The sequence below is a fragment of the Pelodiscus sinensis genome, chromosome 10, assembly GCF_049634645.1.
Source record: "Pelodiscus sinensis isolate JC-2024 chromosome 10, ASM4963464v1, whole genome shotgun sequence".
Classification (NCBI taxonomy): Eukaryota; Metazoa; Chordata; order Testudines; family Trionychidae; genus Pelodiscus; species Pelodiscus sinensis.
The window spans coordinates 2493448-2520725 of record NC_134720.1 but is presented as its reverse complement, the minus strand read 5'-3'; the positions used below and the strand labels follow the sequence as shown (position 1 = coordinate 2520725).

Sequence of the window (27278 nt, the reverse complement as noted above, 5' to 3'; positions counted from 1 at the left end):
CTGGGCAAGCCCATGGTGCACAGGCCGGCTCCTTCCTGCCTCCATTCCTGACGTGGCCGGCGACTGCAGCTACAAGAAGCTTTGTGTTCGCGGGGAGCCCAGGCGCGATTCGGAGGGTGCGCGTGCCCATTCGGAGAGCGAGCCGTCAGCATGTCGGTGACAATGTGCCAGTCTCTGGGTTTTGTGGTGTCCCTGTTAGGGGTCGGCGGGATCCTCGCGGCGACGGGCATGGACATGTGGAGCACTCAGGACATGTACAACAACCCCGTGACCGCCGTGTACACCTACCAAGGCCTGTGGCGCACCTGCGTCAGGGAGAGCTCGGGTTTCACCGAATGCCGCTCTTACTTCACCATCCTTGGGCTGCCAGGTAGGGGCCTGCTGGTCTTATAACGTCCCTGAGGGGCAGAGGTGGGAGTCGGGGTGGGGGCTCTAAATTGGAAAGAGCTGGGCCTGCCGTCTGTCTTCTTCCCCCTACCGTTTCCCCCATTTCTGTAGTGATTGAGGACTAAATCTTGCAGAGGGACACGTCGTTTGGGGGTATCCAAACTGAGGGGCGGGCAAATGGCCTGTTGTTCTGAAGAGCAGGGTTCCCTCAAAATGCCTCAGCCTGTGTATCCAAAAAGCACCCGTCACATCTAAACACGTTATTTGGGACTCACGCAGTGAAAAGCAGAACTACGGCGTTTGAATACCACTTCCCCTTATTTCGGAATAACGGGCGTGGTAGTGCGGACACACTGCTTACAAATTTTACTGTGGGGGGGGAGGTATTTCGGACTAAGGTCCTCATGTAGACCAGGCCTGAATGTTTAAAGTGCGCCGTTTGCCATACAATCAGCAAAGTAGAGCAGAGGTAAGAGGCAGTAGGCTGGGATTATATTTCAAACCACTCACACATTATTCAAGCACAATGAGATTCAATCAGTCAGAGCCATAATGAATGCAGACGGGAGCCCCCAAAACGATGCCATTAAATAGTGGTAGGTTCTAGAGTTCGCAAAATGCATATGATTAGCGTAATGGAGGGAAGGATACAGAGTCATAGAAAGCTCCCAATTTTCATTTTGCAACTCTTCCTCTGTGCAAAGTTTGGAATTCACCAGTGCTATCTTCCAGGAAATGTTTTTTGTTCACTTGTTTTGCTGGACTGAGGCTTATTTTACACTCGGGTCTCAAAGAGACAGTTCCGCCGCCCCCGAACGAGCTGGAAAAAGCAGTTTACGATTGTGCCGTTCCTTGCACAGCTTTTCCAGTTCCCCACATTTCTCCTGGTTCTTCAGATCTTGGGTTGATACCTACAAGAAGAAGCTATTTCACTCTGCAAACATAAAGCAGGGGGGATCAAACGGATCAACTCACCAAACACTCGGTGATTTTCCAAATCATCAGAAAGCAAGGCGTTTTTGGTGGGCCAAAAGACAATCCAAAGATCATCCTACAGCGCAAACAGGCTTTTAATTAATTCATCATTTTCAAGTCCTACCAGTTAGAATCAGAAGCTTCAGGGGGTAGCCGAGTGAGTCTGTGCAGGATAAACTTAAAAAACAACAAATGGTCTGGTAGCACTTTAAAGACTAATAAAACATGTAGATGGTCTCATGAGCTTTCGTGGGCACAGCCCACTTGAATTCTCGGGCTCATTGCAACCACTGACAGTGGGGGTAAATCTCTTGTAAAAAAAATGGGGGTGATACGCAGGCCTCAGTCAATGGGATGTGAATATCGCCATGGGGGGGAGGGGGCACGCAGATACATATGAATATTTATGTTCTGTCTTTCTGATTTGCTGATCGTTACATCAGACGCAACCAGGAGTCTTGTGATACCTTAAAGACGCGCAGATTTATGTGGGCAGCAGCTTTCGTGGGTCAAAACCACTTTGGCAGACACAGACTAACGTGTCTGCCCCTCTGAGATCTGCGGCAGACAGTGTCTGCACTATCCGATGAAAAGGAACCTGGCTTTCCTTAAGGGGAGGGAAGTGAAAGAGACTTTCCTTGCCTGTTATACTGTATGACATTTCAAGTCTCTAGTGACAGTGGGGGGTGGGGGGGGGGCGGGAAATCCGACAGCCTCCCCATTGGATCTGCCGCAACATTGGCTTCGTATCTGAGCTAATTCTGCTGCACAGAAACACTTTTGCACTTGCAACTGTGGGGCTGGTTTTCAGCTAGAAAAAAAGCGTGTGAAAATTAAACAAACCCCTATCTCTTTTTCTTAATCTATTTTATTGAAGATGATCAGCCTGCCCACCCGTTTTAACTATTTCACCCCCTGATTTGCATTACAGCCGCCTTGCAAGTCGTGCTATAATTAATGGTATGTCAGTATTTCCATTATAAACCTCTATTTATTATCCCGACAATGGCAATTTATATTATGAACAATGGGGCCGTAGTGAATAAAAACAGTAAAGCAGGTCAGCCAGGTGACCCGAGTGCATGATTGAATTTTGAGTTTCTGTATTTTACTTTTCACTTCTCAACCCATAGCATAAGACAAACAGCAGAGTTGTAATTTTCCATCTTTTAGCATGCCTCTAATTTTTCTGGACTTTTAAATTTTGAATGTACTGGGGAGAAATCAATATAGGAAATTTGAAAACGAGAAATAACTTCTGTAGTTTATTGCTCTGACTTCAGCTGTTCCATTATAAACATTCTGTCTGGGAAGAAATTTGTCATCCAAGGACCAAGCTTGTTTGGTCTCATTTTGTTTCTGAATATTATTTTTTCTGGTAGATTTTCTGGACAAAAATACTCTTTTGTGATCATCTGAGGCACATGATCTGGATTTAAATATACAATAAATAGAGAGGTAAATAAACAAATACATAAAAATAATAAATAACCATTACTAATTTTTGGCGGCATTTTATTAACTGTATTAAATTCAGCTGGACACGTTCCATTATATACCATAGTTTTCAGTTGGTTATAACTTGGCCAAACGTTACTAATTCAGGATGAAATTTTCCACACCAGATGTCTGTTTCAGGCTGAATTTTTCTGGGAAGTTTCAGTGACATTGGTTCAGCCATTCAGCGAATGAGGCCACATCGTCACTCCATGGAAAATTGCTGCTGTCTTGATCCATCTTCCGGAGTTCTATTTAGTGAGTCTGGTTAAGACTTGCTAAATCAAACTCAGAGAGTGGCCACACCTGCATCCAGTACTCCTGCTATAGCAAGGAGTAAGGGAAGCTGACAGGAGTGTTTGCATCCCGTTGGCATCACATTGTGGTCCAAAGAAACATCCCTATGTGCTCAGTACAGATGTGCTGGTGTTTGGCAGCTAAGTTCTCCAGAGTTTCCATCTTCACTGATCATTCTCCAATCGGTGGTGTGTGACTATACTCTGCATGTGCCATCCCCACAGAGTGACGGGCATGCTCCATCCCAGGAGGGTCTCTGCAATTGTTGCTCCCGGCTCATGTGGTGCTGGGTACCAAAGCTGAGAGCAGGGATGGAAGGAGGGTACAGCTTGAGGGGGCTGAAACCAGAGTGATGGGTGTGGATAGAAGGAAAGGGGGAGGGAGACAGGTGGGCACACAGAGACAGAATACTCTATAACCACTAGATCATACTCCCCTCCAAACCCCAAAATTGAAACCAGTTGTTCTGAATCTCTATATTACTCTGCTACATAAGAACATAAGCATGGCCATACTGGGTCAGACCAAAGGTCCATCCAGACCGGAGTCCTGTCTGCTGAAAGTGGCCAATGCCAGGTGCCTCAGAGGGAGTGGACCGAACAGCTAATGATCAAGCGATCTCTCTACTGCCATCCATCTCCACCCTCTGACAAAAAGAGGCTAGGGACACCATTCCTACCCATCCTGGCTAATAGCCATTAATGGACTTAACCTCCAAAAATTTATCTAGTTCTCTTTTAAATGCTGTTATAGTCCTAGCCTTCACAATCTCCTCAGGCAAGGAGTTCCACAGGTTGACTATGCCAGAAAAGACTTATGAAACCCACTGGGAAAGAAGTGTGTCCTACCTCTTCCTGCAGTGGCTAGTCTACAACATAGAAGAGAAGAGCTTCTACTTTTACCAGTTATCCCGTTAGCTCAAATGGCAGAATTTTGTGTGGTGGACCTAAGAGTTCCAACCTGCTGATGACAAACGTTGAGCGCCAATATAGCGCCACATGCTAGAGCCTTTATCTCTTCTGTCTGTCCGTTTGTTTGAAATAGGAACTTACATTAAAATTCTACATGAAAAGAACAATGATATGGCAAAGCCAAGCATGGAAAAATGCCCGAATGAAGGTTTCCCTTGTCAAAGGCATAAGGAGAAATTTAATTGTGGCATCACCTAAATGATAACTCCTTGATTCTGCAACCGTAACAACCTTTTCACATAGGATACGTCTAAACTACATGCCTCCGTCGACGGAGGCATGTAGATTAGCCAGATCGGCAGAGGGAAATGAAGCCGCGATTAAAATAATCGCGGCTTCATTTAAATTTAAATGGCTGCCCCGCTCTGCCGATCAGCTGTTTGTCGGCAGATCGGGGCAGTCTGGACGCGACGCGCCGACAAAGAAGCCTTTCTTGATCGGCACAGGTAAACCTGGTTTCACGAGGCATACCTGTGCCGATCAAGAAAGGCTTCTTTGTCGGCGCGTCGCGTCCAGACTGCCCCGATCTGCCGACAAACAGCTGATCGGCAGAGCGGGGCAGCCATTTAAATTTAAATGAAGCCGCGATTATTTTAATCGCGGCTTCATTTCCCTCTGCCGATCTGGCTAATCTACATGCCTCCGTCGACGGAGGCATGCAGTCTAGACACACCCATAGTGTTTGGGACATAATCATGAATAACGAATGCACATCCGTTCCTTAACACTAAGACTTGTCAGAGCATGTTAGTTATAGAGCAGCAAAGTTTGAAAGCCAAAGAAATCATAGTTAAAATTCAACAGCCATTACCTCATTGCCTCCACCCTGGCTGGTCATGCTGTATATCCAAGAGTTAGACAGGGATTAGGGACTAGCAAAATACAGAGATCAATAATGAAACTCCTTTTGACTATGGTGGGGCTGGGATTTCATTGTATGTTTGGGAGTTCACATAGGTCAGTGATAAGTCTTCTCCGGTGCAGGGTCTGAGTCGTATCAGGAGGTGAACGAGGAGTACTAGAGTCCCAAAGAGCCCTATTTGGCCACCTGACTCACGTTCAGTGACGCCTTCTGTGGCAAGGATCTCTGCTGATGTCAGCAGCCTCATGGAGTAAGAACAGGAGAATGGCCAGACTGGGTCAGACTAAAGGTCCATCTAGCCCAGTGTCCTGTCTGCCCACAGTGGCCAATGCCAGATGCCCCGGAGGGAGGGATCACAACAGGTAATCCTTGTGTTATCCCTCCCTATACACCCATTTCCAGACAAACAGAGGCTCGGGACACCATTCCTACCCATCCTGGCTAATAAGTATTGATGGACCTAACCTCCCTGAATTTATTTAGCTTTTTCTTGAACCCTGTTAAAATCCTGGACTTCATCACATCCTTTGGCAAGGAGTTCCACAGGTTGACGGTGTGAAGAAAAATGTCCTTTTGTTTGTTTTAAACCTGCTACCTATTCATTTCACTTGGTGACCCCTCAGTCTTCTATTATGGGAACAAGTAAACAACTTTTCCTTATTCACTTTTTCCACACCACTCATGATGTTATAGACCTCTATCCTATCCCCCCCTTAATCTCCTCTTTTCTAAGCTGAAAAGTCCCCGTCTTTTTAATCTCTCCTCGTGTAGGACCCGTTCCAAACCCCTCATCATTTCTGTTGCCCTTTTCTGAACCTTTTCCAGTGCCAATATATCTTTTTGGAGATGAGGCAACCACATGTGTCCGCAGAATTCAAGATGTGGGCGTTCCATAGTTACATGTAGAGGCAGAAGGTATTCCTCAGTAGGAATAAGGCTGGCTTTATAAACACTGGGCTCTCTGGCTAATAGCATCTGGGTGGATAGAGAGGTTGTTTCTTGACTAAGTCTGGAAGATATGATGTCTGAGTTCTCATTGTCATGAACAGCCAGGTTTCACACCTTGTCCATTATAAACTGTGAGGCTGAGGAGGAACCTCATATTATATAGCACAGAATTTGGTGCTTGGAATTTTGAAAAGTGGAATTTCCCCTGAGTGTGAATGGGCACGTGTGTGACACCAACAATAGTCTAATAAGATTTCTGGTTTATGTTATTGATACATATTTAAAATTCAGCCTTTATAACTAAGTGATTAGGCAACAAAACGGCAAACGAATTTTAATGTTGATAAACATAAAGTAATGCACGTTGGAAAAAATACGTATAGTATGATGGGGACTAATTTGGCTACAACTACTCAAGAGGGAAATCTTGGAGTCATTGTGGATAGTTCTCTGAAAACTTCCACTCAGCGTGCAGCAGCAGTGAAAAAAGCAAGCTGAATGTTAGGAATTATTTTTAAATGGGTAGAGAATAAGACAGAGAATATTTTATTGCCTCTATAGAAAATCATGGTATGCCCAGATCTTGAATACTGCGAATAGATGTGGTCACCTCATCTCAAAAAAGATATATTGGCATTAGAAAAGCTTCCACGATAGAGGTCTATAAAATCATGACGGGTGTGGAAAAAGTGAATAAGGAAAAGTTATTTACTTATTCTCACAATATAAGAACCAGGGGTCACCAAACGAAATGAATAGGCAGCAGATTTAAAACAAACAAAAGGAAGTTTTTCTTTACTCAGCGCACAGTCAACCTGTGGAACTCCTTGCCAGAGGATGTGGTGAAGGCTAGGACTTGAACAGGGTTCAAAAAAGAGCTAGATAGATTCGTGGAGGTTAGATCCACCAATGGCTATTAGCCAGGGTGGGTAGGAATGGTGTCCCTAGACTCTGTTTGTCTGGAGGTGGGTGACAGGGGAGGGATCACGTGAGGACTCCCTGTTGTGTTCCCTCCCTCTGGGGCACCTGGCATTGGCCACTGTCAGCAGGCAGGATACTGGGCTAGATGGACCTTTGGTCTGAGCAGTGCGGCCGTTCTTATTGGAACAGAAGTCAGGGACCTCTGCTGACATCTGTGCTGAGTAGGACCGTTTTTAACCACTAAGTGATCACGGCAGTGCTAATGGGCATCGTGTCCTCTTCAACGGGCAGGAAGTGCAGCGGTTTCATCAACGCGAGGCCTGTGCTCTGCCTAAAACCCTTTGCCCCAGGCAGTTCCGCTCCTGAGTTGGACACACCAGTAGGGGAACGACTTAAACATCTTCCAAGGCCAGCTTTGTGGATGGCAGGGATGTGAGCCTCCTAGGGACAAGCCTATGGACTTCCCAGAGGAGATAAGGAGGCCTCAGAATGACCAGAGGCCAAAGAGACCAACACACAGAAAGGAGACCTCCATGCTAGGGGATACGACTTGTCCTCTTCTATGAAAGCAATGGGGCTCCCCCCAGATTGCTCTAGGTTTGGAAGCAGGGACGCTGGGGGCAGAGTGAACTGGGTCTCGTGACCTGGGCCATAATGAAAAACTCAGAAATACACTTTCCAGCCCATCCCCAAACCAGCCCCTCCGGCGTCAGTCTTCAATCAGGCCAACAGAAAACAACCCGACGCCAGCGTGTCTCTGCCGAGCCATTTACAAAATGGCCCGATCCCCTCCCAACCCGCAGTGGAAAGTGTCAGAGTAACCCCACTGCTTTTTCAGGCTATCCTAACTCCCTCCTGACCTGACTCAGACACTCCAAGAGGTCGGGAGGCAGAGGAGGTGGTAGTACTCGGCTTACACTCTGCCTGCAGTGCCCTGTCCCCAGTGCGGCTGGATGTTCTTGAGCAAACATCTGGGATGAAAGAGTTAAGAGTGTGGTCAGTAGGGACCAGAGTTAACACGATCTGATGTGATGCAGGGGGGCAGTTCTCAACTCACTTAGAAGGGCTGGTTCAGTCTCGCTGCCGCAGTTTACGGCCAGAAGGCTTTCTTCATGCGCAGAAGAGCTAGAAGTTTGCAGGGAGCTAGGTCCCAAGTTGCCGTATATTGGTGGCGCTGCACTGAAGTGGGCAGGGTGACTCCAAAGCTTAAACTCTTCAGAAACTGGGGGCATCGTGTCACTATGTGTCCTCGACTCAACCCATCCTGCCACCATCCCTCTTCCCCAAGCCCCTGGGGCCGTCAAAGATAAACCAGCCTGAAGGGGAGTCCAGGGCCCGGAGGAGGCCAAGGCGCCTTCAGTCTCCAGCAGACTGCCCGGAGTTCTGCTTTGCTCCCGCTAACGTTAAAGGCACCAACCCATTGATGCACGAGGGGCATCTAGCAAACTCCAAATGCTCCTGAAACCCCCACCGAGAGCTTCCGAGAAAGAAGCCCCTCCATTCCCCCAATACCAGGCACCAGGAGACCTTCATGGTGCCGTGGGGGGTTCTGGCGACTCCGGTTTTGCAAGTCACGTAGAGCAGGAGAAGAGGGTGGGTGTCTTTTGACTCAGTCTGAGTCGGGAACGGCTGTTGTGGGTGTGGTTTTGTGTTTGCCAACCACAAAGTACCTATGAGCAACAAGTAACTCCACGGGAGCAGCCGAGATAACATTCACCGGCGGTAATGGGCCCAGCGATTAGGTTGGAGATAAATTAGCACCGGCCAGATAAAGGAGGCGTGTCCTGAAACAAAGATTTTGACTTTCAGTTTGGTCCCAAATGGGGATGGAAATTCAAACCCACAGACTGTTTCACCCACAAACTATTCCGGAGCGATTTCCGTTGGCTCAGGCTGAGATGTTTCATCACAAGGCAAGCGGGTCTCCTTGTATGCTGGCATGTGTAATCCTTCGGCCGGGTCATGTCCCCTTTCTTTGGGACTCCTTCTGAAAACTTAAATAACACCCGCTCGAGCTCCCTAGCAGAAGCCTGGAACACTGAAACCACCAACCTGGGTGGCTTTCTTAGTCAACACCTAACGCCACATCCCCCCAAAGGACTCTGGTTCCAGTCTCGGGGCTGGGAAGAGCTAGGGGGCAGATTACCTCTGAAGGGAGCAGGCGATACTGAAAGTCGTAGGCCACAGCACACTCCGAGGGCAAAGGGCGAATGGCAAAGCCTAGCACGCCCCCAGAGAAAGCTAACCGTGCTGGACAAAACGGTGGGTGGAAGTACAAACAGCTGTCACCTCTGGAACAGCTGTACTTGAGCCGCTGCGTTCTGGGAGAGAGGTAGCGCACTCATCCCTTTCTTCATTTTCTGCGGGGAGTCGCTCTCTGGCTTGGGATTTTTGCTTGCCACGTGTTTGTTCTGATAGATGGGAGGTGCGCCAACCCATTTCTTGGCCCATGCAAGACTTCCTCCTCCGGTGCATTCACTAGCGGTTTTTTAGGGTCACTGTAACAACCCCAAGCATTGGAGGTTCCACCATGTCCCTTCGAGGGGTGCTTCTTAGGCAGGGCTACCCAGAGGCCTTCCAGAGATACAACACCTCTTTTAGGTCTTGGCCTAGTTTTATCACAGGCTACATGAAAATCCCTAGCGCGGTCAGTACAAACCCCAATTTCATACAGACAACGAGTTGGTTATACGGCTCTGTATACTGGTCACTGAAATGTAAGTACAAGATGTCTACTCCACTGGGTTTATCTGATAATTATCTGGTAAGAATGCGAAAGTTGGCATTTTTCAGCAGTTGTGTTCTGCAACCCGTTTGTATTTGTACGGCTGAGTTTTTAGACGTTAGGTGAGGTGAAACTTTGGAGGGACACGCAAGAGAAATCAGACTCCTGAAGGGGTGCCATAATATGGAGCAGGTGAGAGCCACTTCCTTAGAAGACACGTCCAGACCCTAACCCGGTACGTTGTTCGTTCATCTCCCATCTTGCGGCTCTTTCTCAGCCAGGCAGGCGTTTTCAAAATGAAGTGTCAGGGGCACACTGTGTTCCGAAAATGGTCCCTAAATTACCCTAGGGTCATGACCAGAGCTTGGGTGGTCAACCCCACGTGTTAGAGCAGGGGTAAAGGTCAGGGGTCAAGGGTCAGAGTCAGTGACTCAATCTACAAGTTAGAACTAGAACATATGATCAGTCAAGAACAAGGGTGTGTCTAGACTACAGAGTTTTGTCGACAAAAGTGGACTTTTGTCGACAAAACTATACCTGCGTCTACACTACCACTGAGTTCTGTCGACATAATGTCGACAGAACTCAGCAGTTTTGTCGACGCTGGTATACCTCATTTTACGAGGCATAACGCCTTCTGTCAACAGAGTTCTGTCGACAGAAGGTGTTATTGCATGTAGGGTTGTGTCTAGACTACAGGGTTTTGTCGACAAAGCAGCTTGCTTTGTTGACAGAACTGAATGTAGTCTAGACGCTCTTTGTCGACAGAAGCTTTGTCGACAAAACGTCTGTCGACAAAACCCTGTAGTCTAGACGTACCCCAAGGCCGAATGCGCCAGAATCTCACTGCCAGAAACAACCATACAAAATATCTAAAAATCCCTCCCCCCCCCAAAAAAAAATCATTCCATTTCTCTGTTTTCTGAAAGAAATGTTTCCATTTTTAATTGAGCAACTATTTTTGAATTTTAAATCAGTTTTATAAAAAGGGGGAAAAAATCCCACCCTCCCACCCAAATAAACAGAATAATTTTTGGTGGAGCAAATGAAATGTTTTGTTCAACCCAAAATGAGAGGCTTTGTATGTTTTCAGTTTGCTAAACATTTTAAAAAAATGTTATTTCAGGTCAACTTGAAAGATTGCTTTTAAAATTGTTTTTGTTCAGATGCTGAACCGGCGGGTTAACAAAAGATTTGACTATCCCATGAAATCAACTCCTCCTCTTGCGAGCATTTCTGCCCTTACCTCATTCCCATTTATTGCATTCGTTGTGTAAATTTAAGGCCCAATTCTCATTTTAGCTGCCTGGGGAATAGATCCTTACTGATGTAATTCTAGTAACATCAATGAAGCGATGCCAATTTATACAAGCTGAGGGCCTCCTTGTGAAATTCGCTAGCCCACAAGCAATTTGTGAGCTGACTTTGCTGCACTGCGTGTGATTTGCGATTATGCTAGAGATTCATATCGGGCCTTTTACGGGATTCTCACCTACAGGTTGAACCTCTCTAATCCAGAACTTGCTTGTCCAGAAACCTCCGTCATCCAGAACGATTTGAATTAGCTGCATGTCCACTTTCATGGCCAAGTTTCCAGCAGTTCCATAAAGTCTGTTAACATCCACCCATCCTGGCTCTGTATTTAATTCTAATTTACCCCTAAATGACCTTGAACAGCCTAGCAAGCAGTGGAAGGGTTGGTAATGCTGCTAGACAATATTAACCTCTCATGGTCTGGATTATTTTCTGGTTCAGAACTGGTCAGGTCCCAAGGGTGCTGGATTAGAGAGGCTCAACTTTATCATTGAAACTTTAAAATACAGGCAGAAAGCATTCTATTTGCTGCCAGTCAGTTGCAAGAGGCAACCACTAGCAGCTAATTTGCAAAGTTCGACTTCTCGGATTGTGCAAAAGTGTAGGGGTGTCCCTCTATGAGCAGATGTTCCTGCTTGTCTCGGGGTGGACAATTGAAGCAATCCCCTGTGGACTCCATTAAAGCAAGAAGAGAAAGCCACGCGAATCAGCTCAGAGGGCAACCCCAACATCATCCTTTCTCAGGGGGAGCGATCTAAACAAAAGACACAGCTGCTAGCTAATTCTTGCGGCTGTTCCACCAGGGTTCCATATGATTTCCTTCACCTTCTGATTATAAACCTAGGCCTAAATGGACCACGATTTTCGCGCGGTATTCCTCCTTGTAAATCTCTCTCCTTTGTCAAGATCAGGATGCATTTGCTCTGGTGCACGTAAAAAGTTAAAAGGGACGTCTTGGGGATGTCATTATATAGGATACAGAGGCAAGGTTTATAATAACCCCCTGTAAATCACCCATCCTTGTAGTAACCTCACCGCTCTTCCTGGTAGCTTGCCTTCTGCTTCCTAACGAGGCGATCACGGTCACTATCCCACCGCACAGAGCGCGCTCTGGATTGGATAAAGACAGAATTTGTTTCTAGGTCAAGGCTGAAGTAAATCAGCCGGGACAGTGCAGTCAATCAGAATGGACGAGCGGGGAGTCGGGACGCTCCTGTAACTCATAGCAGCCTGGCAAATTGATATTGCTCCCCGGAGCAGAGCCCTTGGCCACGGGGGGGAGAGAGAATTGATTTCCTCCTTTTCGCATCCCCTCTGCCTTCATGAAGAACTACTCCTGAGCCAAACCTCTCCCAGCGTTGGTTCTCCTGACAGCGCACACCCGGACAATGCGCATTGACACTGGGAGGTGTCACAAGTGGGGGCCAAGTGGGGTGGTATCGCGTGATGGTTCCCTGTTTTGTTCACCCCCTCTGGGGACCTGGCATCGGCCACTGTGGGCAGACAGGACACAGGACTAGACGGACCTTTGGTCTGACCCGGTCTGGCCGAGCAACAAAAACGAGGAAAGGTCTAGAGAACATGAGCGATGAGGCAAGACTGAAAGAACTGGGCTTGTTTAGTTTGGAAAGGGGAAGACTGAGAGGGGACGTGAGAGCAGTTTTCAAGTATCTAAAAGGGTGTCACAAGGAGGAGGGAGAAAAATTGTTCTCCTTGACCTCTGAGGTTAGGACAAGAAGCAATGGGCTTACACTGCAGCCAGGGAGGCTTAGGTCGGACATTAAGAAAAGCTTCCTAACTGTCAGGATGGTGGAACCCTGGAATAAATCACCTGGGGAGGTTGTGGAATCTCCATCACTGGAGATATTTCAGAGCGGGTTGGACAGACACCTGTCAGGGAGGGTCTAGATGGTGCTTGGTCCTGTCGTGAGGGTCGGGGGCTGGACTTGACGACCCCTCGAGGTCCCTTCCGGTTCTGTGATTCTTATGGACAATTGACCTTCCCGTTTGGATTGTTCCTGTATGAACACGTAGCTACCGATCTGGTAACCAGGCTAGCTATGGGCAGCTCTCCAGATGATGTAAAACTGGGTCTAGGCCGCACCTGCTTGTGCTGCTGATAGCATGGCCAGGATACGCTTCGCTCCTCTGAGGAACTGTTTGATGCCGGTAGCAACCGCAGCCCAGCTCCTGCCTGAACTCGGCGTCGGAGATGGGGGAAGGTGGTTGAAACGCACGCGACTCCTCTAAGGCATGCTGGGGATACCTCTGGTGCCCAGAAGAGCATCAGCTAGTCCTTTCCATTTTATCCTTATTACAGCTCCTTCCCTGCCGCCTGCTGAGGCCGTGGCTTTTCCCGCGCTTGGTGGCAGATCTTTGGAAGCACTCATGTAAAACACACATGGCCCGATTTCCCCCTGTGAAGCTGTGACGGTGGGAAATGAACGCAAGGGGAGCATAGGTTGTACCACCAGCCTGAGCTACGGGTGCCTGTTTGGATAGGGGGTAAAGAACGACAGAAGGAGCAAGGTGTGAGAATGAGATCCTTGTAATCCGTGAGGGCCTTTGGAGGGAGCTGTGTTGGGCAACACTGGCACGGTATGTCTACCCCAAAATGGGGAATTCATTTGTGTGTCCAGTCTCCCTTGGTCCCTCTCCTCCACCATGCGCCACACACAGAGAATAAGTGGAGCAGACTCCAGCCTAGCTAGGCACGGTGAGAGAAACAGGCACGTTCAGGCAAGGGAACGTGCCTCCGAACTTGGTTCAAAGCGGGTTTGCCCTACACTTGACCAGCAGTGACTGCTTAACTCTGAGAACAAGTGCTCGGAAAGGACAAAAGCCCCTATCTCAAGCCTCGCCAACCAAAAACAACACACAACCCTACCCAACGAGAGCGAAACTGGACTATCTTGCAAAAACACTTTGAGCAAACAAAGCCACGGAGCAGGCACCATCTGATAAGAGCAGCTGCGTTTCTGGTGACTCAGTCGAGAGGACTTGAGTGTTCCCAGAAGGTCTCCGGCTTCCACAGAGGTAGCTCCGATCCTGGCCAAGGGAGAGACATGTCGACGACCCTTTGCCAAGTGATGGGCTTTGTCGTCTCGTCTTTGGGTGTGGCAGGGTGCATCGCGGCCACTGGACTGGACATGTGGAGCACCCAGGATTTGTATGACAACCCGGTCACGGCCGTGTTCCAGTACCAGGGTCTCTGGAGAAGCTGCGTGAGGCAGAGTTCGGGTTTCACAGAGTGCCGGCCTTATTACACCATTCTTGGGCTACCAGGTAGGGGCAAAAGACGGACCCAGGAGAACCACTGGAGTTTTCTTGAAGGATAAATCCAACACTGTTTTCACTGAATTGTAGGAGAGGCTATTTTAAAGCGCTTTGCATAGGGGGGAAGGAGGAGGGGCTCTCCAAAGTATTTAGCATATGTGCATAACAACACGTGTACATTGTATTACTATAAATAATAATCTGACATGGCAAATATTACAGATTGAGGCAGATCTGTCTTGTACCACAATTGTTGTCCTCTGCTAGAAATAAATTAGCACACCTCCGTTGATTCTGCAGCGATTCTGGCTCTTTGGATTTAAATATACATGAAACGGGGGATCAGAACCATTCTGGAATTGTATTTAACTGTTCCAGTCTTGTTGGCTGATCATACTGATAATTTCCAGCAAGAGACCAGTGGAAACATCCCCCCAACTCCCCAAGGAAAGAGGTTATTCTGTGGAGAAAGCCGGTGCTGAAAGCAGACATAGAGGAATTGGCACGCAAGAGTCTAGAGGGTAATTGAAGGGCCCCTTTTTTGTACATGAAGTGTCACTGGAAGGTAGTGGTTGATTTGATTTGATTTGATTTGATTTGATTTTAATTGTAAAAGTTTTGGATCTTTAGGGTATTTTTGTAAATGGAGGCAAACCAGCTCACCTGATCTGTGACCTTTACAGCATCTCACCCAAAGCTGATTCGGATGGATAAGGACGGGTGTATGAAAGCTTGTATTAAAATATGGCATCGTCTTTGTCCCACTGGATCATTTGGTTACCATGCCATTATTCCTGGGGCCTGATCCTCTGTGGCTGAGCTATTTGTATAATGATTTGCGCCCTTGCAAGGTAAATACAAATTTGGTTTCAAACCCATTTGGATCCAGTAGCATTTTGCAGTCACTGTACCCAGTTGTAGAGGGGCAACGGAGTAAAGAACTCAGAGGAAGGTATTGAGAGGAGTCGGGAGGAAACTTAGGAGTGTTGAAATCAGGGGACAGTCCCTATTACCAAATCATTTTGTTAAAAAAATATCCAAACATTTTATACCCGCCTTAGAGCATTTGAGTAATTTACGAAGCCCTAGGAGATACTGAGGTTGGATCCACGTTGAAACTGACCAGAATGATCAGTGCCATTCTCCATTACTGTGCGCAGTTATTTACACCCGTTCAGGGTGGAATAAAAAATTAACACTGCGTCACTGGCTCATTTGACATCCATTTTTCCTTGCCCAGGTGCAAATCAGTGCCCAAGATGCAGGGCAGTGACAGATCATGGACTTTTATGTTCATATTGACTTGTGTAAAGCAGAGAACAGATCCTAGAATTTTTCACCTGTTCTGTGCGTTTGGATGGCTGACTTGCTTGGTCTTTGAGAAGCCACCAGAGACTGTACAGCTGAAGACAAACATTTTTGTTTTTGTGTTTGTTGCTTGATAAAGTTTGGGATGTCTCTCCAGAGAAGTGATTTAATAAATACACCCACGTTCATTATGGCTGGTAGACAACATGTTATTTGGTTTTGGAAAAACAAAAAAAGCGTTTGAAGCCGGTGCTGTCCTTTTATTTTAATAATGATCTCTAATAAAGTTGTACAAGACTGATTATGGTTTAAGACGGCAATATATTTTCCCTTTGAGACAGTGATGATTAGGTTTGACTTCACTGATTTATCACTGTCAGGAGACAGATTTTAATTAGGTTACTCTTTAAGTCATATTGCAATATGTAGAGACAATCAGGAGTTTTTTGATGAAATACATTTTTGCAGGAAAAATGTCCACTCATTAAAACCAAAACTTTATGCCAGAAACGGTCAAGTTCTAACAAATTTTCTATGTGTATGTGTGTGAAGCAACATGTTGTTTTTCAGTCTGAGATGCCTTTTCACGGAGAAATGTAAACTGTTTTGGTAGTAAAGCAATACACCAAAATTTGAAAGGTCAATATCCAATTGAAACAGCGAAAATTAATTAAGTAAAACATTTTGTTTGGCTTAAAATGACGTTGTTGGATTTTTGGTTTGTGAAAATGTTGAGAGTCTGAATTTTTGTCTCAATTAAAGTTGGGAACCTTTTTATCTAAATTTCAATTATTTTTGCAGGAGGGGAAACTGTTTCGGTCCTAATCTCTAGGAATAAGAACACGCATTAGACAGACAAAGAAACACCATATTGCAAAAACAGACGTTCAATCAGTGTTATTTTCTATAGTGCATTGCTAAAATGTAAACTTGGAATGACTTGACTTTAAATTGGCAGATTTTTCGAAAGATATTCATAGTCTAGTAACTGTAAATGGCCGTAGGGTTTTTATGACTTATATTTGAACGAATACAGATGATGTAGGCCCAAATCTTCAAAGGTATTTAGGAGCTTAACTCCTATTGGTGCCTAAAAACCTTTGAATGTATAGGTCTCAATGCATATTATTTATAGCAACATTGGGAAAAGAGAGAGAAGTCTCTTTCACATCTCTTTGGGCTGAACAACCCAATGATGAGCTACAATATTAATTATTACAGATCATTCACGGCTGGTTCAGCCAATCAGATTGCTTGACTGACAGATCATTGGAAAACTTCCATTTTATAGTGATGTGGCTGATGGATAATTCCATTGTTCTTGATTGGGAAGTGGGTGGGTGGGTGGGTGGGTGGGTGGGTAAGGGATTTTGTTATTTAATGTCAAAATATTTTCTGTTCAGGTTCATTTATATCACTGGTTGGATTTTTCAAAGGAGGTCTATGCCATTGCATGGATGTATCTCTTGTTCCTATCTTGTGCACGCAACCCCTTGAGGTGTGCATGCCAATAAGAGGTGCAAATAGACATTTGTGCAGCTGACTGTCCATGTATGTTCCAAGCAGGTCCGTGCGTGATAAGTGTATGTATATTTCATAGGCTTGGTTTAAAAATATGGCTATGGATTACTAAGTGCTCCAGCTGACACCTTTAGAATCTTTTATACTCTCCGTTTGGAGAATTCTAGAACTCTTCGTTCCTTCCACCGTTGAAACAACTATCCTCTTAGACATCATTTTATTAAAACGGTTTCTGATTGTTTCATTCTTTTGCTGAAAATGACAATGCTTCCGATCCCAACTGTTTCCACTCACCAGCCCGTGTTCAGGGTAAAGGATAGCACAAGGCCCATAATATGAACATAACGTGGCATCAGCTCAGGTGGCACTTCTTCTGTGGTCTTCTGCCCGGTGGGATTGGGTAGGAACCAAGCCCAGAGTGGGATACAGCCGTAAAACAGTGTCGCTCCATTGCAGTCCCATAGATAATGGCCATGCTTGATGGCCCCATACTGATTTACACCAGCTGGGGAGGTGGCCCACCATGGGTGCGCTAACTCACTCCATTTCGAACGACAAGGGGCTTGAGCCACAAAGAGGTCGAGGCTGGCGCTGAGGAAATGCTCAGGAGAGGGGTGGAGCCTAAGTCCCGCCTTTCAAAGGGATGTAGGCCACCAGGAGGTGAATGTAAGGCCTATCTTTGTGGCACAGAGGATGAGGTGTCTTGCTCTTTCCCACCCCAGGTGGGACTACAAGACGAGAGAGAGATCTGAGTGCATAATCCTTCATTTTTGCTTCTGTTGGCGTGAACGACAGAGTCGAAAAGCTCATGGGCTCCGTCTACACTGGCATGATTTTCCGGAAATGCTTTCAACAGAAAAGTTTTCCATTAAAAGCATTTTTGGAAAAGCGCGTCTAGATTGGCAGGACGCTTTTCCGGAAAAGTCATTTTCGCGATTGGGGATTTTTTGCGGAAAACACTACTGTGCTGTCTACACTGGCCCTTTTCCGGAACAGTTTTCTGGAAAAAGACTTTTGCCCCAACGGGATCAGCATAGTTTTTCCGGAAAAGCACTGATGATTTTACATGAGATCGTCAGTGCTTTTCCGGAAATTCAAGTGGCCAGTGTAGACAGCTGGCAAGTTTTTCCGGAAAAGCGGCTGATTTTCTGGAATAACTTGCCAGTGTAGACACAGCCATGATGTCTCAACCATCCCATAGCCAAGCCATGTCCGCACCTACCTGGCCTTCTGCCACTCAGCTGCATCGGGACAGAATGCCACTGCCGATTTTAAAACTCCCCAGCTCAAAGGAGTCCGTTCCTTAGCTCTGGCCCCAATCCACCAGTCCAGGCTGGACTTCACCCAAAGATTCTTCTTTCACAAGGACTCACAGTGTCGGGACTCATGTGTTTTGTAACACAAGGTCAAATCCAGGGTGGTTCCGGCTGCTTCACCCCAGACCAGAGAGATACAACGCAACTGAAATGTACCAATTTATCTCATCCAGAATGTGCTAGCAGCATCTATCAATACACCCTCCTGCCATCTTGCTCACTCCCAGAGATTGTAATCTTTTAGGCTACGTCTAGACAGCGGTGCTTTTTCGGGTGTCCGTCAGTATCGTGAAAAAGCTATTCCACGTCTTTTGAGCACGCCTGTTATACATAACAGGCGGGCTATCCCGGCATGCCTGTAACCCTTGTTCTATGAGGGTTAAGGAACATTTCGGAATGGCGCTTTATTTCAAAATTTGGCGTTGTGTAGACAGCGCCAAATTTCGAAATGAGCTATTTTGAAAGAAGATCGAAATAAGCTACGCAACTTGCGTAGTGCAAATTGCATAGCTTGTTTTGAGTGAAGAGTGCAATGCAGACACACCTTAAGTGTCTCAGAAGGGTCCCCATGTAAGTCTGTAACTTTGAAAACAACAAGTCGTCCCGTGGCACTTTAGAGACTCACAAAATTATATATCATGTGCTTTCGTGGGCAAACCCCACTTCTCAGGCTCCTCGAAAGAAGTGGGGTTTGCCCACGAAAGCTCACGATAGTATATATATGTGTGTGAGTCTCTAAGCTGCCCCAGGACTGCTCGTTATTAATCTTTTAAGGACATTCGTAGGAAGGAAAACAGTGTCACGCTGGAGGGCTCCTTGCTCCCTGAGAGGAAGCCAGAGGTGCAGACTCTGTTCCGGTGTGGCTTACTCACCGCAATGGAGCGTTAATTTCACCGGATGTCAAAACACCAAGCAACACAGGCCTTGCCTGGGGATATCACGGGCTACTTCTGCTCTCTCGCCAAAACCACAGCGGCTGAAATGAAACTGCAGCCTTTGTAAAGCAAAATGTGCAAAGACACATGGTGATTTTCTTCTCGCGGCTTCCGCCTGCGCCCCGGGAACACCCTTCGGGGCTGATAACAGGTATCCATCAGCCGCTGGGTTTCTGATGAATAACAATGAAATCGCACCTCTGCGCTGATGAGTGGGAGGCTGAAAATGCCTGCTTTGTTAACACTGGTTATCACCTGATAAGGGCATGCTTGATGAGCAGAATGACTCATGGCAGCAGTAGGCCGGAATGGCCAAGATGGCCGAATCCCATTGAAAGCCGTGGTTATTTAGGTTGGGTCCCTCCATGCGTCCACTGCTGTGTGTCACGTTCATTGTGCAGAGCTGAGAAAGCTACTGGTTCTACCCACATATGAGGTAACCCACCGAATGGCGGGGAGGTGTCATGGTCCCCTGACCACCTCCTCATCCGACGTGGGTCAGGAAGGTCGGGCAAAGCTGGCAGAATTGCCGATTCCCCCTTCACGCCTGGCCAACTTGTTGTGCGATGTCATTTTTTCCTATGGTTGCTATGGCAGGGGGGAGGGATAGCTCAGTGGTTTGAGCATTGGCCTGCTAAACCCAGGGTTGTGCGTTCAATCCTTGCAGAGGCCATTTGGGGCAAAAATTCATCAGGGATGGTACTTGGTCCTGCTGAGAAGGCAGGGGACTGGACTCAATAACCTATCAAGGTCCCTTCCAGTTCTAGGAGATAGGCAATCTCCATTATTATTATTAAAATTCTGTGGTTGTGAGGCAACCCACGGTCTTGGTGATGTGCGGGGTGGAAAGAATAATTGACAAAGGGGGCCCCAAAGCCCTGAGCAACACTCGTTCAAAACATTCAATTCACCTCAGAGTGGCGCTGGAGGGAATGGCCACTGAATCGTGGCTTCTCCTCCGTGCAGTGCATCATGGCTCACCTCTGGCTCTTTTCCATATGGTGTCTTCTCCCTCTCTGTCAGCTGATATACACCGTCAACCGATGGCCATACAAGTCAATAGGAGCTTTTATCACAGCCAGCACCAGTTGGTAGCAACACATGAACATCCAGAAAACTTTCTGTCTCTAGACACTCCCCTGTCCTTCACTCCACGCACTCGGCTGAGGCGAGGGTACAGAGTGGTATAGAAGATGGCCTTGACAGCTCTTTGCCAGCTGAGAACAACTAGATACCAAGGGACTTCCCACCTGATGGCATCACACTAGAGACTCCTGCCCTCTTGGTCACATGATTACTCTTGTGTTTGCAGAAATACAGCTGTTCATACCCATGAGAGCGTTGAGATAAAGAGAACTCAGTCGCTGTATAATCATAGAAGGACAAAAAGAGGCCCAAATGCATCAATATCAAATTACCCATAGTACTTTGCAAATGTATGTGTGACTGCATCCATCCACAATTTGACACGTGGGCTACAGCTGCATGCTGTGAAGTCCAATGTTTCCTTTCCCTACTTGTTTTGCAGCCATGTTCCAGGCAGTGCGAGCCCTAATGATCGTGGGCATCGTCTTGGGCGTCCTTGGTCTTCTCGTGTCCATTTTTGCCCTGAAATGCATCCGCATTGGCAATATGGAGGACTCTGCAAAAGCCAACATGACCCTGACCTCTGGCATCATGTTTATTGTGGCTGGTAAGTTCAGGCGTCCTTGTGCGCGACACGATTTCTTCTGTTGCATGCAAAGCTCAGCCAGCTAGATACATTCATGGAGATTAGGTGCATCAATGCTTATTAGCCAGGATAGGTAGGAATGGGTTACAGGGGATGGATCACCTGATGGTTCCCTGTTCTGTTCATTCTCTTTGGGCCACCTGGCATTGGCCACTGCTGGAAGACAGGACATTGGGCTAGATGGACCTTTGGGGTATGCCTACACTACCCTCCTAGTTCGAACTAGGAGGGTAATGTAGGCATACCGCACTTGCAAATGAAGCCCGGGATTTGAATTTCCCAGGCTTCATTTGCATAAGCGGGGCTCCACCATTTTTAAATCCCCGCTGGTTCAAACCCCGTGCCGCGCGGCTACACGCAGCATGAACTAGGTAGTTCGAACTAGGCTTTCTAGTTCGAACTACCGTTACTCCTCGTGGAATGAGGGTCCACTCGTGGAATGAGGAGTAACGGTAGTTCGAACTAGGAAGCCTAGTTCGAACTACCTAGTTCGTGCCACGTGTAGCCGTGCGGCACAGGGTTCGAACCAGCGGGGATTTAAAAATGGCGGAGCCCCGCTTATGCAAATGAAGCCCGGGAAATTCAAATCCCGGGCTTCATTTGCAAGTGCGGTATGCCTACATTACCCCGCTAGTTCGAACTAGCGGGGTAGTGTAGACATACCCTGGGTCTGACCAAATATGTTCGTTCTTATGTTCATCCGCTGAATTTGAGACTAGGAAAGTCTCCGTAAAACAAAAAGCAAAAGAACAAATACAGTCAAGATGCACAGGGAAAGAACGTTTCAGAATTTCGAGTGGCAGGAACCCCAACTCTAGCAATATTTCTGATGCTTTTATTAACACCACTGGTTTCTGTGGTCCTGGCTCCTTAAGCCTTCCCATCCAGGCCATCAATCGGGTACTCCTTGCATATTTATTTGCTATTAAATTCCATTTCATTTCCACAGCCCTCAACTTTTCAGTGGGCAGCATGCTTTAGACAGGGCTCCTTGGAGAGGAGCCAGAGACTTTGCTGTCTGGATTAAGGATAGATGGGGCTTTTGGAAGATGTCACCATCAGCATTGCTGGTTGGCAAGCAGAGGGGTTTTTCCGGGGGTTGAGTCTTTCCCTCCCCACTTTGGGACAGGGATATCTGTGACTTTAGATATGCAAGTGCATGGTTTGGATTCCTCACTCCAACCCCAGCAAACCTTCACAGCAGGTATTTGCTATTTGCACCTTTCTCACTATCGCAACGGGGGGCAAAATGATTTTGGTTTTCCCCGTGAAAAATGTGGGCAACAATGAAAATTCTTTCTTTGAAGTGTTTTGTTGGAAAACGGAACGTTCAAAACCAGGAAAAAGGTGGGTTTTTTAGCAATCACGGCTTACGTGACCCGCAGATTTGCTGTTGAGAAAAGGCTGAATGGAGAGAGCATCTACCAGCGCTCCTAGAAAGATGGTTTTTGGGAGGGTTGGGGAAAGAGAAGGGATGAGGTAGTGGATGCTTTGATTCTGGAGTGCTCTATCATTGAGCAATTTACATAGAAACCTGATGACTCTTGGTCTCACTGCCATGGCACAGCTTGGGCAAAGCGAGTGCCATCGGAAGGGGAGGTAGCCCTTGATGCCTATTCTTGCAAGATCTGAATGACTCCATGCCACAGGAGGCAGTGGGGAATCATGCTCCCACCTTCTCCCTGTTCCCAGGTCTATGCGCCATTGCGGGAGTGTCCGTATTTGCCAACATGCTGGTCACAAACTTCTGGATGTCGACAGCCAATATGTACCAAGGATCGATGCAGACGATCCAAACAAGGTAACTTTCTCTTCTTGTGCAGAACAGTCGGGGGAGGTTGGTACAGCTCGGGAGCAAAATCTTCGCTTGGGCATGCGGTAGCTAGCCTTGGCTGCCCTAGAATGACCAAGCTTGCAGCAATGGAGTCTAGTCTGTGCTTGAAGACGAGTTTGGATGCCGTGTACTGATGGATTTGTGAGGACAGATCTTTAGCTGTGATGGGCACACAGTGTAGCTTGAAACCACCTTTGGGGTCCCCTGACATCCATCAGGTCTGCTCTTTCCAATGCCAGTTCCCCAAGCATCTACTCAGCTGGGGACAGGTCTACCTAGCAATGTCATCTTTCTAGTATGGCTGCACGGAAGGGGGCACAATGTAGAAGTCACTATCGTGAGGAGACACTTGATCGTTCCCCTACATGGGGTGGGACCAAGGAAGTGGGGAGGTCTTCCTGGCCAGGTCTACACTAAAGGAGAAAGTCGACTTCAGATATGCAACTCCAGCTTCGTTAATTACGTACCTGGAGTCAATATATCTTAAATCTTGTTTTTGGGCCATCCTCACAGAGGGAGGTCAACAGGAGCAAACACTCCCATTGGCTTCCCTTACTCCTCATGAGGACCAGGAGTATTGGCACTGATGGGAGCACCCTCTGAGTTCGAATGAGTGGGTCTTCACTAGACCCACTAAGTTGAGTGCTAGAAGATCAACCTCTGGAGGTTGATCTTCTCCGTAGTGTAGACAAGCCCCCTGTGGCTAGTTAATCCTGCTTTAAGATCTGACCCAAAGCCCAGGGTAGTTAATGGGAGTCTGTCTATACCTTCAGTGGGCACTTTGAAGACTGAAATGAACAAGCAAGCAACGCAAACAATGTGGTGTCTATGCTCACTCATTGAACGAGGGGAGTAGGGAGAACACATCTGCCCACTCTACGACGTGGATCACACTAGTGTGGTGGGGATGAAACATAGTCACACTCATTGCTGTTGTGACAGAGGGAAATCGGAAGGCAAAAACTAAGAGAGATCTCCGCTAAGAGAACAACATGGCAGAAAGCAGGTCTTGTTCCAGGCCAGAATTCTGTGTCTTACATACACTTCAAAGCAATTAGCACGGCAATTTCCTACACCCTCATTGAAGTACGGGCCCTTTGTTTTTTTATTTTGTAGATACACCTTTGGCTCAGCCTTATTCGTTGGCTGGGTTGCTGGCGGCTTGTCCCTGGTAGGGGGCGTCATGATGTGCATTGCCTGCAGGGGACTGGTCCCAGAAGAAACCCAGTAAGTTGTGTTTGGTTCTACCTTGTAAGTTTTGCTGGTGATGAAATAGTGTTTGGCTGGGTCTAGATGACAAAGAAAAGTCGGAAAAAGATACGCAAATTGCAATATGCATACCTTTTTCCACTTTTCTTCGGAAAGAGGCTTTTCCAACATTTAGCTCATCTACACTGCACCAAATGTCGGGGAAAAAAGCCTCTTTCAGAACATCCCTTCTTCCTTATAAAACGAGGTTTACAGGGGTGCCGAAAAAACACATCTGCTTTTTGAAGGTTTTTTTTCCGGAAAAGCAGATGCGTTCCTTGGACGCGACAGATGCAGAAAAATTCCGCAGTCTAGACATACCCTTTGAGCATGTATCAGGAAGAAATGGGCACTCTTTTGCAGGTTGCAGTATTATATGGCACATGGTAAATTTCTAGCTTAGACTACTCTGTCTAGCACACCCTGGTTACAAAGGATATAATGATTAGAGCTTGGCAGGTTTTTTTCAGAGAACAGTAATTTCACTGAAAAATGCATTTAGGGGCACAAACTATTCACAAATTCATGCTGAGAATGATGCATGACTTTGGCCAAAAATGTTTTTTTAAGTAAAAAACATTTCTTTTCGATTTTTTGTTTTGTTTTATTTTGAAACGTTGCTTCATTTTGAAATGCGGCCACTTTTTTTTTAAATGAACAACTGTGAAACAACAGCGAAAAAGAAGCAAAATGGAAACCCGCAAAGCATTCATAATAAGCTCACCAAAACTTCATTTTCTCACGTTTTTCAAGTCAGTGAAACATTTCAAAAAAAAATGGGTTTGGGTTTGAATTGAAGCCAACTGTTGGGGGAGAGGGAGAAGGGATTGTGCATTTTGGCCCCGGCACTCAAAACCAATTATTTGCTCAGCTGTGATCATGATGTCTGTGGGCCCCCTAAGAGTTCAGTACACTTGTAAAGTACAAGTTCAACCTCTCTAGTCTGGCACCCTCAGGACCTGACCGGTTCCGAACAAATTTTCCAGATCACAGGAGGTCAATTGACAGGAGGTCAATATTGTTTAACTTCATTATCAACACTTCCGCTGCTTCCTGTGCTGTTAGAGGAAATTTAGGAGTCGATTAGAGCTAATTAACAGCACAGACACTGAGCGCCAGACTGGTGGCTGAAAACAAACTTTATGGGACCGTGGGAAACTTGGCCACATGCATGAAAAGTGAACATCCGGCTACCTAAATTCATTCCAGACCATGGATGTTTCCAGACCAAAAAGTTCCGGACTAGAGAGGTTCAACCTCTATTGATTACTTACATGAATGACCACTGGTATTGCATTTTTCCCGGACTGGGGGATTATATATACATATATCAACAAGGTACGAACTGCAATTTTTACAGTCAAATACACAATTCAAAATGTGCACTGTGTTTGTTAGCTAACTTGGTTACACAAATCACAGCATGGCTTGCAAATTTGGTAACCTGTCATGCAGCCTCCCAAGCCAAAGGAGCTAAAGCGTGAGAATCTGTCCCTGTGTGTTTCACTGTTACATTTTCAAATGGCAATGCAAACAATTTGCGGTCCAGGAATTTATTTGTGGAAGAAACCGGTGAAGCATTTCAAATAGTAAATTTAGAGGAGAGAATTATGCAAATCTGTTTGTGGACGTTCATCTTCCTCAGGGACTCAAGGGTTATTATAATACAAATAACAGGAATAAATATAGTGCTTAATCAGTTGTGTTTAATCCAGGAACTCACAGGAATAAAGTTCACAGTGGAACGGACATTGGAGGTTCTCAGGGTCTGAATCGCCGACGTTGTATTTTATTTCTCTTTCAGTTACAAAACAGTGTCCTACAATGCGTCAGGACGGAATATCGCCTACAAGACCGCACCCTACAAGGCTGGTACTGGCTACGAATCTGAAGCCAAAAGTAAAAAAGTCTCAGCATATGATGACACTGCTCGTAGTGATGATGGGAAACGCTCGTACCCTTCAAAGTATGACTATGTCTAAAAATCCTGTAGGGGTCAAAGATACACTATCGGTTTATACCACTTTTCAGTCCAAAAAGAAACCGAAAGGAATACTCAGACAAAATATACATTGGTTTACTCTTCCTTATTGTGTTTGGTTTGCTGTGATGAGGTGTAGGGCATTTTCATTGTCTATTCGTGTGACCTTGATTTGACTTTTTACTGGTGTTCCCAGTGTGATGAGGTCCATAAAAACACCAGTGTGTTCTAATTGTTCTCATCTTTAAAAGCGATGGTTAATATTTCAAATACAGCTTGTGAAAGCCAAAAGCATGGTTCTTCCATGCACCATTACCCATTTCTTTTAATCAATTGACATTTCTATTTCATAACACAACAAAGCGGAAGTCTGCCAACCCACGTAAATCAATGCCGGTTGCATTTGCAGCTGTGACGAAAAGCCACACACCACTGACGGTAGGCACGAAAGGCCTTTGCGAGTCAGGTTGCTAGCCCCAAAGGCCTGTGCTGATGAGCTACCAAAGGAAATTGTTTGCAGAAATGCTGGTGGCTGATCTTGGTTACAGAGCAGGGTGTAAAAACAACACAACAATTCGCCCATCTCCTCATGCAAAGGGAAGGTCATGCAAGGTATAAAGTTCACCCAAGCCTCTTGGGGAGCGTGGAGACCTTAACGCAACTTCTAGTGATGTTCAAAGAAAGCAACGGTGCTGTGTTTAAACCCTAGTGTATCTTTGCCCGAGTTTTGTAACCCAGCTTTGCCACGGCAGGTTGAAGAGAGGAAAAATCATGGCCTGATGTGTTTTATGCTGTGTGCTTTAGTTCCAGTGGCCTTTCTTTAAGCATAGTGGGCAGATCCAACATTTGCAATGGGCCATCACTTGTACCCAGACACTTCCTTGCCTCATCCCGTCACGTACCATACAATGCTGAGTTGGTGTGATATTTAATTTGATTGTCCTTAGACAGGGAACATATATATATATATATATATATAAACCCCATTGTTATTCCTATGCCTGGTATTTGATGTGAGAGCTGAGAAGCTTTGTGCATCATTGGTACTCCTGCAGATGTCATCTCTAAGGAAGCCAGCTGACTGTCCCCATGTGGAATGAATTAGAGTTACATTCGGAGCAGGAATCCCAGGGAAGATTAGATGAGTGATTCTCTTCCCTGGCATTAGGGCTTCCTCATGAATTCTTTCCATGCTGATTTGAATATTCACCCCTTAAAGGGTCACTATTA

The 27278-nt window shown here is 46.4% G+C and overlaps 1 protein-coding gene across 2 annotated transcripts; it reads left to right on the top strand.

Annotated features, from left to right (window-relative positions):
• Window positions 1-27077, top strand: CLDN18 (claudin 18). Of its 2 annotated transcripts, none has more exons than XM_006111177.4 (5): window positions 1-370; window positions 20782-20946; window positions 22678-22786; window positions 23936-24046; window positions 25872-27077. In XM_006111177.4, exons 1-5 carry the CDS (start codon window positions 151-153, stop codon window positions 26047-26049), a joined length of 783 nt encoding a protein of 260 aa, XP_006111239.1. In that variant the 5' UTR covers window positions 1-150; the 3' UTR covers window positions 26050-27077. The 2 variants fall into 2 exon arrangements, with proteins under 2 accessions (XP_006111239.1, XP_006111238.1); XM_006111176.4 differs by lacking the exon at window positions 1-370 and adding an exon at window positions 13874-14182 and having other exon boundaries at window positions 25872-27075.
• Window positions 27078-27278: the final 201 nt, after the last annotated feature.